Consider the following 19,611-nt stretch of genomic DNA (forward strand, 5'->3'; position numbering starts at 1 on the left):
GGGGCGCTATTCCTCCGTTATCGGCCCACAGATACCCCAGCTTTCACTACCTCCGTGCCTCTTCCCTGTGGAGTTCACTGGCCAGGAACTCCGCAATCCTGAGGAAGGGTACAAGGGTGTAATAGAGGCGGGATTCCGACTAGATAATAATCTAGTAGCAGAGGAAGCTCTCCGCTCCAGAGAAGTGTGTAGCTATCAGCTCCAGCCAGCATCAGAGAAGTCTGCGTACCTGTACCTGCCGTCTCCAGAGAGGCTCAGTCAGCCAGGCCCGCCAGCGGCTACCCAGTGGGACCAGAACCACGGCAGGAGAGTGCACGCACACCTGACCCTGGGCCACATCCAGAGTGAGTGCGCCAGGGAGCCCAGGCACGCTCCCCACATCACTTGCGGCCAGGTGTGGCAGAGACCCCAGGGTGCCCGCACACACCATGCCGGGGGTCCAGCGACCCGCCCCATACAAAGATCTTATTGTTATACCCATCTATCACTTCTCACCAGAGAAGTTTCCTTATGCAACAGATGGTGATTAACATAGAAACCCACAACTGCCAGTGTGCAGAGAGCAAGAGGCTGCAGAGCACTTACCCCTGAACAGGACATCTATATCAAACTCCTGCTCCCAAGGCTCAGGGATCATTATACCTGGCTTTTTGAGGTAGGTTGGCTAGCATAGGTAAAGAGCCATGCATTGAGGGCTGGTGACTCAGCAGAGCTGTGTTAGAGCAAGATGTCATGGGAACACTCACATGGTCATGGGTGTTCATTTGAAGCTGGTCCCTGCCTAATCCTTATGGCCTAAGACTTCAGAGGTTCTGGCTAAGTAGCTATAGGAGAGCAGAATCCATTGTATGAGTTCCACCAGAGAAGAGGGAAGAAGACATGCTTTTGGATGATGAAGACCCAGCCTGGGTCATGGACTCCCTGCCCACTGACTCCCTGGACATTCCCCTTTTCCTTCCACAAAATCTCTTCCCACATTTGAGGTAGAGAATTGCCTTTTTTGCTTTCTTTTGGTAGGTGGCAAGCAGTGAAAAACAGGACGATGTCAAAACCCTCTGGGACCAATGTGGCCAGTCAAGATGACCTCTGTCTTTCACATATAATGGCATTTCCATATCATTAGCCTTGCAGAATAGCAGCTCCCATCATGCATCTGATGTTATGAAACATCTGAGAACTCCACATAGAAAGAAAAGGAGCAAGCCTTATTCTGGGAAAACCCCAGGCAATTCTAGGAATTCTTCCTTTTTCTACCTTAGCTTATGAATTATCCTCACCTTTGTTGAGCTTGGCTATTAGATGTGCTGCTGTCCAAAACCTTTGGGGTCAACTCACTGTGTGAACACCTACACTTGTGCCTGGAGTATGTACTCTTGCTTCAAAATAAAAGCTATTTCCCAAATCCTTACATTAGCTCATGGCTGAATTCTGTCTCTGTGGGTGACAGCAATACTTATGCCTCTCTGTCTCTCCTGAGACCTCCTTAACCTTCAGTGCCAGTAACATTTTAACCTTACTAAAAATTTAAAATCTGCCATCAGGTCTGGTCAGAGAAGCTTCCTTTTTGCAGTGGTCAGCAGTGACTGCAGAGACCCACAATTGGTCAAAGTACAGAGAACAAATGACTGTTGAATGCCCAGCCATAAATGGGACATCTTTATCTCTGCTCTTCTTTACCCAACCCAAGGCTTAGGGAATATCACAAAAGAAGAGGTGGACAGAGTATAAGAGCCAGGGACATGGGGAGAGAGGTGTGGAAAGCTGACTTGTGGGCATGGCATGACTGCTACACTCTTGAATTCAGAGTCTCTATGATTAACTGAACAAAATCTTTACAAGATTGTTCCTGTCAACAAGCCTGATGTGGGACTCCATCCCTCTCTCAGGATTTATACACAGTTAGGAGTTGATGGAGGAGGAAGAGAGGTTTCCTTTAATGGTGTAGCCCCGGGTAAGGTGCCCACGCTTCTTTAAACAAACTCTCGTCCATGCTCCTGTCAACAATGCTAATGAAACTCATTAGGTCTCTCTCTCTCTCTCTCTCTCTCTCTCTCTCTCTCTCTCTCTTTCTCAGAGACAGACAGAGACAGAGATGAAAGTAGAAGAGGGGCTAGTTGGGAAGATAAAGGGGATTGGCTGAAGTGGAAGGGGACAAGAGAGGGTGACAGAGTTGTGTAAATATGACAGAAACATTATGTACATGTATGAAAATGTCATAATGAAACTCATTCCTATAACTAATATATACTAATAAATTTTAAATCATCACTTTATTTAGGAATTATGAACATCTCGGGGAAAGGAGATGAGCGGAGCAAGACAGTGCAAGAGGACTCTCTGGAGATTGTCCTTCCTACAGAAGCATCACTTTGAACAACTATGCACAAAAGTACCTTTTCAAGAGCTAAAGAAACCAGTGAGTGAACAAAGTATTTGGTTACAGGATGGTAATAAGGGAAGAACAGCTAAAGGGATTTCTCAGTGGGTGAGAGTGAGCACTTGCAAACATGAGGACCTGAGTACGAATCCCAGCACCCACATAAAAACAAAGTGTGTCTGCAATGCATCTGGAACCTCAGTGCTGTGGGGACAGAACAGAAGGCTTGCTAGGGTTTGCTAGCCATCAACCTAGCTCCAAGTTCAATGAGAAACCTTGTCTCAAGCGAATATGACAGAGAGTGACAGAGTAGGACACCCAACATCGTCCTCTGGCCACAGTATGCACACGCCCCCAATATACACATGTACGCACACCACAAGGTCAGGGAGGGAGAACAACTGAAGGCAGGTGCAGGCATGATTTTTCAATGTGGACAGAATCTGGACTGACGACTTTTATTTAACTGTGCTCCAAAAAGCTACTCTTTATAATGCAAACAAGCTCACAGAGCCATGTGCTCTTATGACATGGGCTCCTGAACTTAATCCTTCAGGACCTCACTTTGCCCATGATAGTGAATGAATGTGGGTGTGCTTGTTTAACATATCAAAGCACTGAAAGCAGTATATACTCAATGAAAGTGAGAATAATTGAGAAGTGTGTGTGTGTGTGTGTGTGTGTGTGTGTGTGTGTTTGTGTGTGGGTGTGATTTTTTAGGCCTAGGGATCAAAGGGCATGGTTCTCTGATGAGATGGCGGTGGATCCTATCTTTGACTTCCTCAATTGGTGCTTGAGATATTGTTTGAATAAAAGTATGCGTGAAGGTTAGCTTGAGAGCACAGTTTCATGAGCCATCTGAAGGAACAGGTGGTTCTCAGAGTTTGAGTCTACTCTTGGCCTTGAAACTAAAAACTAAGTCAAGCTGTTTCTTCATTCAGATATAACTATAATACCACTACAGGCAAGAAAGACAGTTTTTCATAACCAGTGTTATCCCTACCAATCCAAGGTAGAACAGTACTGAGAGAGAATTTGGTTGGGGTGAACTGGTGACAGTAAAATCCAGCACAAGGCACATTCAAAACTCCTGACACCAGGCCAGTGTCTGTGGACTAAGCCATTAGATTCACACTGGTATTGGATACGAGCCCATAGTCCTTGTGAGATGGACTTGAGTTCCAACCTGTATTACTGCTGACTGATTATAGTGACCTTAGGCTCTGACCAATTAACTCACAGTGATAGGCAGATCTCAGTAGATGGGGTTTGCATTCCAGTTTGGAGTTGTGCTGGCCACAGTGGTCTTGTGCTTAGGGGACCCTCTAGCAGTGCAGTGGCTACAGTGGTCATGGGCTTAGGGACCACAACAGTAAGCCTGCCTAGAATTTCTAGACAGGGTTACTGTTGAAAAGCATGCCAAGACAAAGGTAGACTGCAAAGACGAATAACTACTAATGTCTTCAATACATAGACATCAAAACATGAATGACACAAGGATCAAGAATAATCAAAGAAAATAACGTGTTTAACCAGAAAAAATAAGGTGCCAGTGACTAACTCTAAAGAGGCTGAGAAAAAAAAATACAAAAAACTGTCTCAAGGAAGTGAATAAATAAATAAATAATGTGAATAAATAAATGATTCAGGAAGTTATCAGTAAAACTAAGAGAAATTGCAATAAAAAATTTAACACTCATACCAGAGCAGAAAAATACAGTGAACAAAATGAAAATCACAATAAAGAGAATTTCTGATTGAACAGAGAAATGGATGTGTGAACTGAAAGACAAGGGGTTGAAAACATAATGCCAGAGGAGAAAAAAGAAGAAGAAAGAATAAAATGGAATTTAAAAAAACACCTGCAGGATTTATGAGACAGCTTCAAAAGAGCAAAGATGTAAGTCAGTGACATGCGTCGGGGTTTGGGGGGGGAGACACAAAGAACAGAGAGGAAACTGACATAAAGAAACAGATTGGGAGATGGCTCAGTGAGCAAAGTGCTTGCCATGTAGGCATGAGGACTTAAGTTCAGATCTCCAGCACCCACATGAAAGCCCAGTGTGGTGGTTCATGTCTATAACTCCAGTGCTGGGGCTGGTGGGGAGGTAGAGACAGGCAGATCCCTGAGGCTCACTAGCTGAAATTGTGAACTCTAGGTTCAGTGAGAGACACTACCTCAAAAAAAAGGTAGAAAGTGACAGAGGAAGATGTCTGAAATTGACCTTTGGCCTCTATCCGTGCACACGTGGTCCAGTGTACTTGTGTACATACATATACACAAGTAATAAAATAAAAATATAGACAAATGACAGAAGACTTTAGACGTCTAAAGAACAATATACGTACCCAGGAGCGAGAAGGCCAAATGTCTCCAATCAGTTTCAATCTGGATAAAAGTACCCAATGGCATGTTGTCATCTCTCCATATTCAGTTTCCATATCCATGGATTTGACCAATCATGGATCAAAAATATTTGAGTATTATGTCTGTACTGAACATAGGTAGTTTTCCTTGTCATTATTTCCTAAACAAGGGAAACCTTGATACGGGTATTGAGGAATGGGTTTTATTTATGCATTTATTAGGAGTTTGTTGAAGGCCTCAGTATAGGGCACTATTCGAAGTACTGACGAAGTAAACATGGATGAGTTATTAGGAAATCAGGCCTCTGATGATGATAGGGAAGCATCAGTACATTTGACAAATGTTATACCAAAGTTATGCACAGCAAGCTAAGCTTTGAGTGAGAAGGTGACCATCAGAATGATCTTAAAATGTAAACACTATTAAATGAAAGGATAGAATGGCGGTGCTGGTGGATGAAGATGCTGTCAGATGCATGCCAGGCACAGAATCTGTTTTGATATTCAGGAGTTAAAAGGACATAAGTAGTATAAGGAAAAACTAAACACCTTAGAATAAGCACAGGAGACTGCTAGGCATCTTTTCAAGGGTGCTTATCTAAAGCTGCAGAAGTAATATAGCTTGTGCTTGAGTAGGTACTTTATAACTGTAGATATTAGAGTTAGTTAGTAGAAAACTGATAACAATGCAAATAAGTCTTAGTCCTGTATCTAAGTTTTGTCCTGGTTTAGGGATCATTTTCTCCTTCAAAAGTCAGTTTTGTGTCCTATGAATTCATTTTAATATTATGAAGCTGACTTTTTCCCTTCTAGTTATTTGTGACATCTTATGGTTGCCTTGTTCTAATTAATAATGACATAGATTTTTTTGGACATTTATTTCTTTTCTTTTGTATGAGAACCAGAATTTCATCTCTTTCTAAAGAGGATTAGGTCAAACTGTGTAAGCTTGCATGTGATACTCATGAACTTAGGCTTCATGCTATAGATTGAATCTTTTTTTTGTCTTTTTGAGTAGCCCCAGCTGGCCTGGAACTCACTATGTAGATCAGGCTGGCCTCGAACTCACAGAGATCTGCCTGCCTCTGTCTCCTGAGTGCTGGGATTAAAGGTGTCCTAGTTTGTCTCTTCATTGCTGTGACAAAATACTCTGACCACTACAGACTTGGGGAGGAAAGGGTTTATTTATCTTACATCTCCCAGGTCACAGTTCATCAAGGAGCCCAAGGTAGGAACTCAGGGCAAGAACATGGAGGCAGAAGCTGGAGCACAGGCCATGGAGGAACGCTGCTTACTGGCTTGCTGCCCCGGGCCATGCTCAGCTTGTTTTCTTATGCAACACAGGCCCACCTGCCCAGGGGTGGCACCACCCACCGTGGGCTGGGCCCTCCCACATCACTCAACAATCAAGAAGGTGCCCCATGAACATGGCCACAGTCCAGTGAAGACAATTCCCAAATTGAGGCTCCCTCAAACCTAGGTGTGTCAAGTTGACACTAAAGCTACCCAGTACAAAAGGCATGCACCATCACGCCCGGCTATAGACTGAATCTTAAAGGCCATGTGTTAAAGGTGTAGGGCCACCTTGGTACTATTGGGTGGTAGTTGAAATGTTAATACATGGGGCCTCCTTGGGGATATGCCCTTGAAGGATACTGAGGGATCCTAGTCTCTTCTTCTTTCCTCCTGACCAACATAAGATGAACAGTTTCCTCTTCCACATGCTGCCATCACGATGTTTTACCTTGCCACAGATCCAAAGTAATGGAGCTGACTGACCATCAGCCAAGTTCTCCAAAGCTATGACACAAGGTAAAATTTCCTCTTTTTAAATTGAGCATCTCAGTTATTCTGTTACAGTAATGGAAAGCCGGCTAATACAGGGTGACACATTTTAGAAAAGTCACTGGTTCAATGCAGAGGAGGAAACAGAGATGGTTTAGGCTTGAGCTGAGGAAACCAGCTGGGATGCAATTGTAAATAGATCAGTTTAAAGTTAATATAAGCTTATACTCAGATAATACAATGGCTCTAAAGAAGATATGGTTGCATACAGGACATACAGGCAGAAGTCGTAAACAGATTCCCTAGTAATACATGTGGCTAATATAACCGATACCAACTGAGAATTTTTAGGTATTTGTATTTACCTGCTGTAGGTCTGTTAGTAAGTTTCTCAAAACCCTTCGAGTCATGCGTGCCCGGGAATCACTGCTTCCCTTGTTATTTTCTGCATAGAGCTGAAAAAGAGCTAGACGCATAAAGGGAAAAAAAACGTTTAAGCTGAATCCTTGTATCTTTGAAGAGTATGAGCTTTGAGGCAAGATTTTTTTTGTGAGTATAAAAAAAATGAAGAGCTATATTCTTGGTTGCTTGCTTCTTGTTTTGAAGGCCTTCTCGTTCAGACCACTGGATGACCAATAAAGGCTCATTCACATTTCAACTCCTTGATAATTTGAGATCTCTGTGGTGCAGGTTGGTGAATGGCAAGATAAAAATCGATCATCGCAATTAAAAAATAATAATAAATAGTAGTAGTCTCTGGATAATCACTAAATCATAAATGTCAAAGTGAACCAAGTAATATAAAACTAGAAAGCACAAATCTTTAAATCTGAGAGCCTCACGATCTTACATATTTTTCCTAAACAGAAACAAGCCAGCCATGCTGAAGAGCAAGAGCCATTGTGACAGGGAAGCAGAAGGGAGCAGGGAGGACAATGCGCTGGGGGTGAAGGATCACCACTTCAGAGCACACACATTCCTATGCATGTTACCTCTGTACTTTGTAAGTGGGCTGTCTCCTGAGAGGGCAACCAGGGCAGCAACCACAGGCCGAGCTTGAAAATACCTGATCCCAAGCTGTGGGGCCACAAATCACAGATAAGGGTATTGAGGACAGAGATATATAGGTGACATAGTTGTGAAAACTGTAACTGCCAGTGGGCATTTCATATATTACACTACAACCACCAGCTTTTTGTAGTCCCTTTTTAGATATTTGGAATTTGGCACAACAGAGCATTGAATTAAAATGTTTTTCTCACTCATTCATTCATTCAGCAGATATTTATTGGATGTTTCTTTGTGGTGACCACTGTGTCAGGGGTTGGTTGTACAGACATGTCCTATCCTGATGGAGCAAACAATCTTACTTCCTTAAGACTCACCTGCCTGGAACCCAGACAACAAAGATGATGATTACAAGGAAAAAAAATGTGCCCCCTTTAAAAAATACTCACAGGCTCTAGGTTAGAGCCTGACTGTGCTTTGTCTACTAGCTACATAGCTTTCATCCAACAATTTATCAAAGACAGGAGGCCTGTTATAAACAAGTCCAATAATTTTTAAAATCCTCAAAGCTTAGTATTTAAGACAGAAATCATGACAAAATAACTCAAGAATGTATTTATATATTATTTGTGCCGTTTAAAAAAGTAAACTAGCAAAGAAAACAGCAATAAGGACCGTGCCTGTGATTCAAATTGTGCTTGCCTCTGGGGGGCAGGCTTATGGGTAATATTTCTTCTTTTTTTTTTCGTAAAAAATCTAAATGTTTTGTATTCTCTCTATAATTTTTAAAATGTTCACCCACAAGGACAAGTTCCACTGAACCAAGATTATATGAGCTAAACCAAACTGAGGAGAGACAGAAGAAAATGAAAGTTACAGCTCAGCAAAGCAGGCACTATATACACACACAAGTGGCCAGATAGATTCACAAAACACCCACTCCAGTGCTTAATCAACCCTTTAAAACATGGTCACAGGTGGCAGTGGCTGTAAACTCGTTTATCAGTGATCATAGGCCCTTGTCACGTGGGCCTGGTGTATGGAATGCAGGGTGTTTTTGTCTTCTGTGAGAGTTTTATATTGGGCCAAGCAGATAGTGGTGCTGTCCATTAATCTCACAAGATTCGCACAGCGATAGTTTCTGGATTCTGCTACTTGGATCTCATGTGGTACTTTATCTTTCTGTTGGGACTTTTTTTGTCCCAAATGTTTGTTTGGATGTCTTCTAGATGGAAGTTTTCAGCCACTGATTATATGTATTGTTAGTATTTTCCTTGATTGAGTACTTCTATTTTTCTTTCCTCCCTCTATCCCTCCCTCCCTCCCCTCCCCTCCCCTCTCTCTTTCTTTCTTTCTTTCTTTCTTTCTTTCTTTCTTTCTTTCTTCCTTTCTTTCTTTATTTCTTTCTTGTCTCCCTGTAGCCCCCAGCTGGCCTGGAACTTGCTTTGTAAACCAGACTGGTCTTGATCTCACAGAGATCCACCTGCCTCTGTCTCCTAAGTGCTGGGATTAAAGGCATGTGCCGCCATGCTGGGCTCTAGAACAGTGATTTTTTTTTTAATTACATTTTGTGTGTGTGTGTGTGTGTGTGTGTGTGTGTGTGTATACACAAGCCATGAAATGCCTTTGAAGATTAGAGAACAACTTACAGAAGTTGGTTTTACTATTCAGGTTCTGGGGATTGAATTCAGGTCATCAGAATTGGTAGCAAGTGCCTTTACCCACTGAGCCATCTCACCAGCCTTAGAGCAATGAATGTTTTTTTAACAGCTAAAAAATCCCTTCTTTAGAGAAGTCTGGCACTGAAATATAGAAAATAGAGAAACTGGTTGGGCACAGTGGCACATGACTTTAATCCCAGCACTTGGGAGTCAGAGGCAAGCAGATCTCTGTGAGATGGAGACCAGTGTGGTCTACACAGTTCCAGGCCAGCAAGGGCTATAGGGAAACCCTGTCTCAAAAACAAATAAGCAAATAAACAAAAAGAGAAATTGGTTTGTGAGTATCTTCTTCCTTCCTAGCTACCCCTGCTATGCCCTACCTTATACCACATGCACTTTGTGAAGCACAATTTGGAAACCACTAGTCCAAATAACTTATCAGGTAGAAAAAAACATGAAAACCCCTCGAATTTTCAGTGGAAATGTCACATGCATAGTACAACTTCTATGCTTGAAATGATACATCCTTTAAGTTATTTCATATGAAGTAGTTTTTAAAATGCAATAAACAAGTCAGGTCTGGTGTGCACACTTGTAATCCCAGTACTTGAGTGGCTGAAGTAGAAGGATGACTGCAAGTTCAAGGCCAGCCTGGGCTACATAATTACTTCAAAGATAGTTTGGGCTATATACACACAAAAAAGCAGTAAAAACATGTGAGAAAATAAGTTTATAGATAGTGAATGTTTGTTGGTTTTCATAGCTAAGATCCAATTTATTTCATTTTGGACAGTTTTTACAGGATAATTTTTAACCTAAATTTTGCCTAGATGGGAATACAAGAAAGTTATGGCATTTAATCATATATAATTTTGATTAAAAATGGTAGTTCTCAGGGAATTGTCCTGATACTTTAAACATTCTCAGTCCATGGACTTTTACTGAAGCTTACTTGGTATGTGAGCTACAGCTCAAATATTCAAATTTTACATTGCAAAAGGAATTTTAAATTTTCATGGTTAGAGTCTAAATTAGCAGATTTTTAAAATAATTTTTGTTTGTTTTTCGAGACAGGGTCTCCTTGTAGCTTCAGCTGACCTAGAACTCACCATGTAGACCAGGCTAGCCTCGATCTCACAGAGATTCACCTGCCTCTACCTCTTGAATGCTGGGATTAAAGGCATGAGCCACCATGCATGTCTTTTTTTCCATAATTTTATTTTGTGTTGATATTGGCATCCTGAAGGGAAACAAACAAATGAGGCTGTAGAAATAGAAGAATATTAATGCATGTCTCAACTCTGCAGAGACACTTCTTGTAGCAGATGACAATTAGCACAGAGACCCAGACTCATCAACATACAGAGAATCAAAGACTGTGGCATGCATAGCCCTAAATGGGACACACCTATATTACACCCTCTCCTCCTGTGGTGGTTTGAATGAAAATGTCCCCCATAGGCTCCAAGTATTTGGACATTTTGTCCCTAGTTGGTGGTGCTGTTTTGGAGGTCTTAGGAGGTATGGCTGTCTTGGAAAAAGCACATCACTCGGGGCAGGCTTAAAGAGTTCTTAAGCCTTGCTGGATCTCCCATCATTCTCTTGCTTCCTGTGCCTGCATGATGATGTGAGAGCTCAACTTCTGCTGCTCCTGCTCCAGCCACCTCCGGCCACCATGCCTCCCTGCCATGATGGACTGTAATTCCCCTGGAACCATAAGGTCAAATAAACTCTCCTTTTATAAGTTGTTTTGGTCAGTGTTTCTATCACAACAATAGAAAAGTGATGAATACACCTCCTAAGACTCAGAGGTCATTATTGGAAGAAAAGATGGAAAGATTCTAAGAGCCATAGTGGATAATTACAGGGAAACAGTGTTTTACAGACAGCAGGGCAGTTCCATATATGAACTCACAGTAATACTGACAGCCTGCACAAGACCTATGCAAGCTAAGCTGTCAAAAATCCTAGCATAGAGGAGGAGGGGAGGTGGACAAGAAATCCGAACCCTAACTGAAGAACTATTGGCAATTGACAGTTGTTGGAAGAAGGAGAGTCTGCTTTCCTTAAGGTTGTGACACTGGTTAAATTGACCAGACTTTAGGGGATGGACCCACACTCAAGAGCATTTAGGGACATAAATTAGACTTGATAGGTCTAAAAATAAATAAATAAAGGACATGAGGAGGGGGTCTGAATATGACAAAAATACATAGTATGAAATTCTCAAGAATCAATAAAAATATTTTTAAAAGTCCTGGTCCACCTTTCCTATTGTTGTCAGTAAGGAGACCTATGGGTAGAAAGCTCACAATGGCCTCTCCCCACCCCACCAGCTTAGACATTACCAATGGGTTCAGTGCACTGCTCCAGACTTCCAAACCTGGCAGCTACTTGCATGGGGCAAGTTTTGTTTTTCTCCACAAATTTAGCATCATCAAAGTTGGATTGTCTTGAGTGTTTCAGATAACTTGTACTTACATTGCCACAGAGTTTGCACAGAGCATAATTTGAAGGCTGTTTTATAGATAGAATTCTCAATACTGTTAAGAGCCTCTGTAAAGAAAACATGAAATATGGTGGGTAAATGTCTGTCTCACTGAACACACCCCACACCTGGAGGAGAATCTGAGTGACCATCTAGTCTTGTTTTATAGGTGAGAATATTAACATAGAAAGCATGCTTTTTTTTTTCAGTCTCTTTGAATTAGGGTCTCCCTGTAGCCCCAGTTGTCCTGGAACTCACTATGTAGACCAGGCTGGCCTCAAACTCACAGAGATCTGCCTGCCTCTGCCTCCCAAGTGCTGGACTACAGGTGTGCACCACTATGCCCAGCTGAGCATGCTTTTTTTTTTTAAATCTGTAAAAGACTAATGATGGACTTAGAGGGACAAGATAGCTCAGTGGGTAAAGGTGCTTGCTGTCAAGCCTGATGTTCAAAACCTGGGACCCACAAGGTAGAAGGAGAGAAGTGACTCCCACAAATTGTCCTCTGTCTTCCATGTGTATGCTGTGCCACACATGAACCCTTCTGTACACAAAATAAACTTTTAAGAATATAATAAAATAATGAACTTACAGTATGTTAATGCTGGAGGTGATACTGGAAAACCCTCTGAAGCTGCCAAAAGTGGGGCGTGTTCCTCTATCAGTCCACTCACTTTTTATTTCAGAAGGCAATGGCTTTGTGCAACCACAACAAAAAATGTGGAATACACACCTAATTTTGTTCATAAATTCCACTCTTATGTATACACATGTACTTATCCATGTATGAAAAAGGCCAAAAAGCTATCCACCCATTCATGGGTTAGCAAGTACCTATCCAGCTGTTGCTAAATGGTTCTAATATGATTTTACATCCTGAATGTATAAAAGTCTTCACCTTGGAGAAATTTAATTTCTAGTGACATTAAATTCATGTTTTAATTCTTTCTTATTTGTTACTGTTATACAAATTGTTTACAAAAGGCATATGCTATTTTATAGTAAAAATTATTAGTATATTTTGAGAGTTAACACCACTAGCATCACTGCAGCAATGATTAGCATTTCTGAGCATTTACCAGGTCCTGAGAAGGTATTTACCCAGTTCACGGTGTAGAGGAGAAAACAGAGCACTGGAACCTACCATGCTTAGTTCTACCACTCTGTTTTCTGGGGATATTAGTATACCTTCTGAGTGTCAGTTTCTCCATCAAAAGAAACTAGGAATTGTCATGCAATACTAGTACGATTTAAGTAAGAACATTCAGGTAGTGTTCTTACTAAATTGTTTCTCTTTATTTGAAGACCTCAACTTAAATTTGTTTCATTGATCCTGAAAATTTGATTTCCACTTAGTTAAAAGACATTAAAAAGGCATTGTGGCACGGGCCTTCAATCCAGCACAGAGGCAAGTGGATCTCTGTGAGATCAAGGCCAGCCTGGTCTGCATAATGAGTTCCAGGTCAGCTGGGGCTACAAGGAGACCTAGTCGTAAAACAAAAAAAGACATGCAATAATTTTACAGCAGAACTTTTGGTTGTCACACAATAGGCCTTTGTTCTTGAAGATTGAATTGACCAGTCTTCATAGCTAGCAAAATTTAAAACTATAGAGTAGACCTCTCCATATATTCATATCTTCAGTGTAGTTCAATAAAGCGTTATAAGGTCTTATACATTAGTTGTTTAGCTTATTTTAGAAAATTGAAATTGCCTGCTAAATCTGATTACTGCTGGTTCAAAGCAGTGGTCTTCAGAGTGTTGTTGCTGGACCAGCAACGTCAGCATCACTTGGAGCTTGTTATAAATGCACATTGTAACACAACTCTAGCACATTTCTAACTCTACACTCCAGAGGCAAGCATAGCAATGTTCATTTGAACAGGACTTTAAAGTAGACATGATGTAAGTTGAAGTTTGAAATCTTTCTCTACAAAAGGAACTTACAGATTCTAGAATAATTGTCAGGAAACTCACAAATGACTTTTAGGAATTATCTATAGACAATAAGGTCATCTATAGATCTTGGTATTGGTCATCAGTATCTGCCAATATATGGGTATGTATATAGGCCATTGTTCACAAACAGAAACGTCAAATAAATTTCTATTCATTATTTTGTGACAAATCCAATCAATGGAGACTGATTTAGCTGAAGACTATCTTGCCACAATCTGTCAAGGAGACCCTGCCTTGTTTGAAGCAGTACAGAGGGGTGGCTCTGATGCCTGATTTTTTATTTATTTGCTCCAGATTACATGATAGCAGGGATACAGGAAAATCTTGGGGTCCAATTTTAGCAAGGATGTCAAGATATTATTTAACATATATTCATAATATTTATTTTAGGAATTTCTTTTTAAAGTATCTTATTAGATCCTCAAGATATTTTACATGTGTGGCACATCTCAGTCCAGATTGGCCAAATTTCAAATGCTCCATAGTCATATGGGGCTAGTGACTCTTGACAGCTCAGTTTTAGAGAATGTTTGGAAGGGGAGCCACACAGGGTACTGATCAAGTACCCAAGTTTTGACTGTGTATCATGAGTTAAGTCTGCTAGTTGAACTGAGTTGGAGATTCAGGAGTTATTAGTGCTAGATGTGGACAATACTATGTCCATCCATTAAGGTTGCTTAAGTAGAATGTATTTGGTGACTAGAAAGTCAGGGTAAGTAGCAGCAGTCGGAGGAGTACAATCAGTTAATTAACTAAGAGGAAGAGAAACACAAGAGGAAATGTGAGAAAGAAAGCCCAAGAAAGTAGGAGAAAGTAACAGCCGAAGGTCAAAGAGGCGAGTTTCAGAAAGCAGACAAGCTAATGCTTCAGGACCTGCAGGCCACAAGAGGATCAGCTGTGAGCTAAAGCACCATCTGTTTATAAGGGAACTCGATTCTTGAAAGTCTTAGGTCCAGGAGAGCCATGAGAGTAAACATCAAACTGCTGAGAACTGAGCAGTGAATGTAAGGTAAAGAGTAAGCCTAAAAGAAGATGATTTTTTTCAAGACCCTTAATCTGAGGGGAAGGTGAACAAGTCAGTGTTAAACAGCATATAAACTGAAGATTGAGTTTCAAGGCAGGGGAGAGTCTAGAATGTACACGTGGGTCAGAGAGGAGTCAGGAAGAAGAAGAGGAAGTGGATCCAAGAAGTGGGGAATCCAGGTGGTGTTTGCTGTATGTAGCAAAGTCCCTCTAATAGGGCATATGCTCCGTTAGCCACCCAGCATACCTTAACAGATCTTCTGGTGAGTTACCTTCCCCTAATTGTAGTCCATGAAACTTTACACTTAACCCAACTGTCTTATGTCCATGGGGAAATGAAGCCCTGGTCTATATGGATCAGTGAATGCACCACTGTGGACACTCCATATGGCCCTGAAACTTTGTTCAGAGACTCTTTGTTCAATATCAGACAAGGTGCTTGTTAGTTTTTGTCATCTTAACACAAACTAGAGTCACCTGGGAAGAGGGAACCTGAGTTGAGGAATTTCTTCAGTCAGACTAGCCTGTGGGCATGTTTGGGAGCCATTTTCTTGATTGCTAACTGATGCAGAAGGGCCAACCCACTGTGAACAGTGCCATCCCTGGGCAAGTGGGTCTGGACCATATAAGAAAAGTAGCTAGGGTGTGGTGGTGCATGCATTTAATCCCAGCATTTGGGAGGCAGAGTTCTAGGCTTAGTCTATATAATGAGATCCAGGTCAGCCATTGTTACATAGTAAGACCCTGTCTCAAAAGAGTATGGGGGGCTGGAGTGATAGTTCAGCAGTTAAGAGTAATGGCTGTTCTTGCAGAAGACCTGGGTTTGATTTTCAGCACCCACATGGTGGTTAACAACCCTCTATAACTTCAGTTCCAGGAGATCCAACGCCCTCTTTTGACCCATGTGGGCATTGCACACATAGATCCACTTTCAAGTATGCAGTCAAAACACTCACACACATAAAATAAAGGTAGATAAAAAACAAAAACAAAAACAAAAGTAGCTGAGCAAGCCAGGGGGAACAAACCAGTAAGCAGCCTTCCTCTGTGGTCTTTGCTTCAGTTTCTGCCTCTAGGTTCCTGTCTGAGTTCCTGCTCTGGCTTCCTTCAGTGATCAATCAGCTGATGATCAGTTAATGACCATAAGCTGAAATAAACCCTTTCCTCTCTAGGTTGCTTTTAGTCAGTATTTTATCACAGCAGCAGAAAGCAAACTAAAACACAGACTGATTTTTTTTCCTGCTTGATTTAAACTTGAAATTATGAATTAGAGCAGCAACTACTCTCTCCTGTTGGGGTGGAACCTTGAGAATGAAACCAACATACACAAAAAAGGAGATCAGAGATGGACTTAGAAAGGGGCCACTACTTCCTGGTGATGACATCTGAGCATAGCATAAACTATTCTTTCCTTGGATTATTTAATCATAGTTTTTTTATTAGAAAACAAAATTACATGCATTTATTATGTATAACCATTTTCAGTGTTGGGAATGAAGCATGGAACTTTGTATGTAGGGAAAGCCAAATTCTTGAGCATGTTAAACAGTATGCTCCTGACATTCAGTTTAAGGTCATAGGTCTAGAAAGAAAGATGGGAGGCATATTTTTAGGCATGCTCCCAAGGCCATGGAGCACATGCTTGAAAGTTAAAATGGGAAATAGGAACACTTCTGGGCATGCTCATCTTGATTGCAAATATGGTGGATAGGACTGCCTCTGGGCATGTGTAACTTTTCATCATAAAGTTTTAGTCCATAAAACCAGAAGGTTCCGTGCAGGCTGTTGGGGGAGACTTGTCACCAACAGTCTTACTTAGCTTCATACCTTGTATGCAACAATACTGACTGGCCAGGCAAGATGAGTCCATTGGTGCAATAGTGGCAAGTCTGTTATGGGGTAACCAATTGATTTCTGATTAGATTTGAGGCCTGCTTCAGAGGAGGGAATTTACATCTGCTACTGTAAATCTCATAGCTGGGGAGGTCATCAAGGCCACAGAAGATAGTCATGATGCTGAGCCAGGCCCAACCCATCTATGAGGCATTAGAGGATACCACAAGCTATACCTCAATATACAGCTGGCCATCTGTATTGGAGGTTTCCACTTTTGCAGATTCAATCAGCAGAGGATCAGAAATAATCAGAAAATTATATCTGTACTGAACATGGACTTTTTTCTTATAATTATTCCACAAATTATATATAATAACTATTTCCATGGCATTTATATTTTATTAGGCATTATAAATAATCTGGGAATAATTTTCAGTTTGTGGAACATATACACAGATGTGTGCGAGTATTATGACATTTTATGCAAGGAATGAAAGCATTTGCATATTTGCGTCTCTAAGGTCTTAGAGACAATTCTCTGTGGATACCAAGGAACCACTAACTGTATATTGATTCAATAATCAATATATAGTCATGAGTCAAAGACACCTACATAAAGTGGATGTGGACTCGTCCTAAAAACTGTCACCCAAGCAATAGCTATTTTCCCAAACTCTTTCATATCTGGTCTTTCCTCTTTTCAATACGTACTACACAAACATCAAAGAACCTACAATTTGTTCTATTTTTCTGGCTACCCAGTGTTTCTTCATGCTTTAAAAATGTTTAGTTTTTAGTTAAGAGTGCAATGGTAGATAATGGGAGAAGTCAGAAATATCTTGGCCTCTTTCTGGAGAAGGCCATCACACTAGGAGTAGGTATAATAGGAGAGAAATAATTTAGAAAGGTGTGGTGTCCAACATTTTTTGTTCCTCTGGAAACTGGCCAGTTTCTGTGCCCCGATTCCTCGCAGATGTACCAAGCAGATACAGAGAATCAGCAGACCAGAGGCCTTGCAGATCCCTAGCTGCAGCTCTGGGTGGAGAAGTGGTTTGTAACTGCCTGACCATCTGGCCCATCACTCCTGTCAAATGATGCTTTGCAGAGTCATCTGATGAAATTATGCAGCGTGACTCGGCAAGCTGTGATGCCCTGCACCATGGAGAATGAGTGAGTGTCCCAGGTGATCTGCTGCCAGCCCCACCTCCTCAGGGCTTCATTTTCTTTTTCTTCTGATAGTGGGAGAAAACTCAAGAAATGGAGAAACTGCCGTATGACTCAGGCTTCAAGCTATAAACAAAGTAGTTTTAGTTGCTTAAAGCCATAACAACATAAGCTACGTGTTTTCTTATTAACAGAAACAATTTAAGAAACAATTTTTGGCTTTCAACAATTCTTACTTCTGCTCAGCCATATTACTGTTTATTTTTCACAGATACTAAGATTAATATATGCTCTCTTTCAGCTGCCCATCACTGAGTTTGAGGTCCAGAAACAGATATATTAGGCTAGTGGTCCTCAAAACACGTTCTCAAGAAAGCAGTATTGGTACTGCCTGGGAACTTAATAGTGAACATTCTCAGAATCCACCTCAGAATTACTGAATCACACTTTGCAGATGGAGTCCGATATCTAACAAGCCCTTTGAGTGCATACTGAATTCAAGAAACACTGTATCAGGGGGAGAAAAATTAAGCTTTGAATGGGCCATGCGGTGCTTTGTGTTTAACATCTTGATACAGGGCTCAAATTTGGAAAGCTCAAAGATAATTTGAATCATTTATAATGTTGTTTTCAATAAATAATGTGAGATCGTAGAACCTTATATCAAACAACTAAGGTTAACAATCTAGATTTGCTAGGGGAATTAAAATGCATAGATCAGTCCTGGGCTTAACTTGGCATTCAGAGATGCTGGGATTCAGGGGAATTCGTTTCCCCACATCTATTTATCAAATGTTTATATACTGACAGCTGAGGACCTGTCTCTTATCTGTCTCTCCATGTTGTATGATGAACTTATACCTAATAAGAAAACATCTATATTGATATCATTTTAATGTCAAACTATGAGATTTTATGGTTTGAACAGTAATTTTAAATGTAATTATATTGATGTTGACTATTTTGCTAAATTATTTCTGGTGTTTCAAAGTCAGTAGACAAAATATTCTTCAACACATTATGGATTTCTGTTCAGAAGAGAGAACCTCATTTTAATCACCCAATAAATTATTTTTCATCCAGAAATTTGCCAAATGTCCATTCCTCTGTGTCTTAGAGATCTGAAAGCACATTTGTGTTTAAATTTTTGTCTGTAAACTATGTGGAGAAACCCAACAGTAATACTCACCTTGCTTGCTGGGGTCCATTTCACAAATTTTCTGGGATGACAGATGGGAAGAAGGTCCTTATAACTAGAAATGAACCAACATTTTATGCAGAAATTTCATAGTGAAGGGATGGATATAGGGGGATGAAAAGGCAGCTAACCCAATCATTTTACCTGCGGAACAGTGAACACAAGTATGTAGGAGACTGGAACCTCCCTTGGGAGGAAAAAGAAAAGAACATAGGATAGAGGCTCCTTTTCCTGTCCACATTTCTCAGAAAACTGGGACTAGTTTCTTAAGCTAATGCCATGAATACTCAGAACTTCGAGAAAATATTATCTTACAAGTAGACTGAATTCTCATTTCAAAAAAATGTTTACTTGAATTGTGAGGGCCAAATTTGAAGTCCTCAATTGTTTAAATTTCTAATAAAACTATGCTAAATCATCCTATATATAAAATGTCTAACAAATACTATCCATGTACCACACATATGCATACATATGAACCTACAGAGAATTTAGGCCACATTTTATTTTAGAAAAAGCAGTCAATTAACTGCCTGGTGAACAGTTTCATGTTGCAAATAGTACTCAAACTATACTTTTTCTTTTTCTTTCCCTATCTTTCTAACTTCCTTCCTTTCACAGGGCCTCAGCTGGCCTAGGACTCACTATGTAGACCAGGCTGGCCTTGATCTCAGAGAGATCTGCCTGCCTCTGTTTCCTGGGTGCTGGGATTAAAGGTGTGCACTACCATGCCCTGCTCAAACTAC

The 19,611-nt window shown here is 40.8% G+C and overlaps 1 protein-coding gene across 1 annotated transcript in view; it reads right to left on the bottom strand.

Annotated features, from left to right (window-relative positions):
- The window catches only part of Dytn (dystrotelin), an 85,191-nt gene extending 66,316 nt beyond the window's left edge, over positions 1-18,875 (bottom strand). Inside the window, 6 exon segments of the mRNA XM_008846257.2 lie at positions 6,895-6,995; positions 7,522-7,584; positions 7,587-7,606; positions 7,915-7,918; positions 11,680-11,754; positions 18,857-18,875. Coding sequence (XP_008844479.2) covers positions 6,895-6,995; positions 7,522-7,584; positions 7,587-7,606; positions 7,915-7,918; positions 11,680-11,754; positions 18,857-18,875 — 282 coding nt within the window.
- Positions 18,876-19,611: the final 736 nt, after the last annotated feature.

Source organism: Nannospalax galili, unplaced genomic scaffold (genome assembly GCF_000622305.1).
Source record: "Nannospalax galili isolate Female #2095 unplaced genomic scaffold, S.galili_v1.0 scaffold281, whole genome shotgun sequence".
Classification (NCBI taxonomy): domain Eukaryota; kingdom Metazoa; phylum Chordata; class Mammalia; order Rodentia; family Spalacidae; genus Nannospalax; species Nannospalax galili.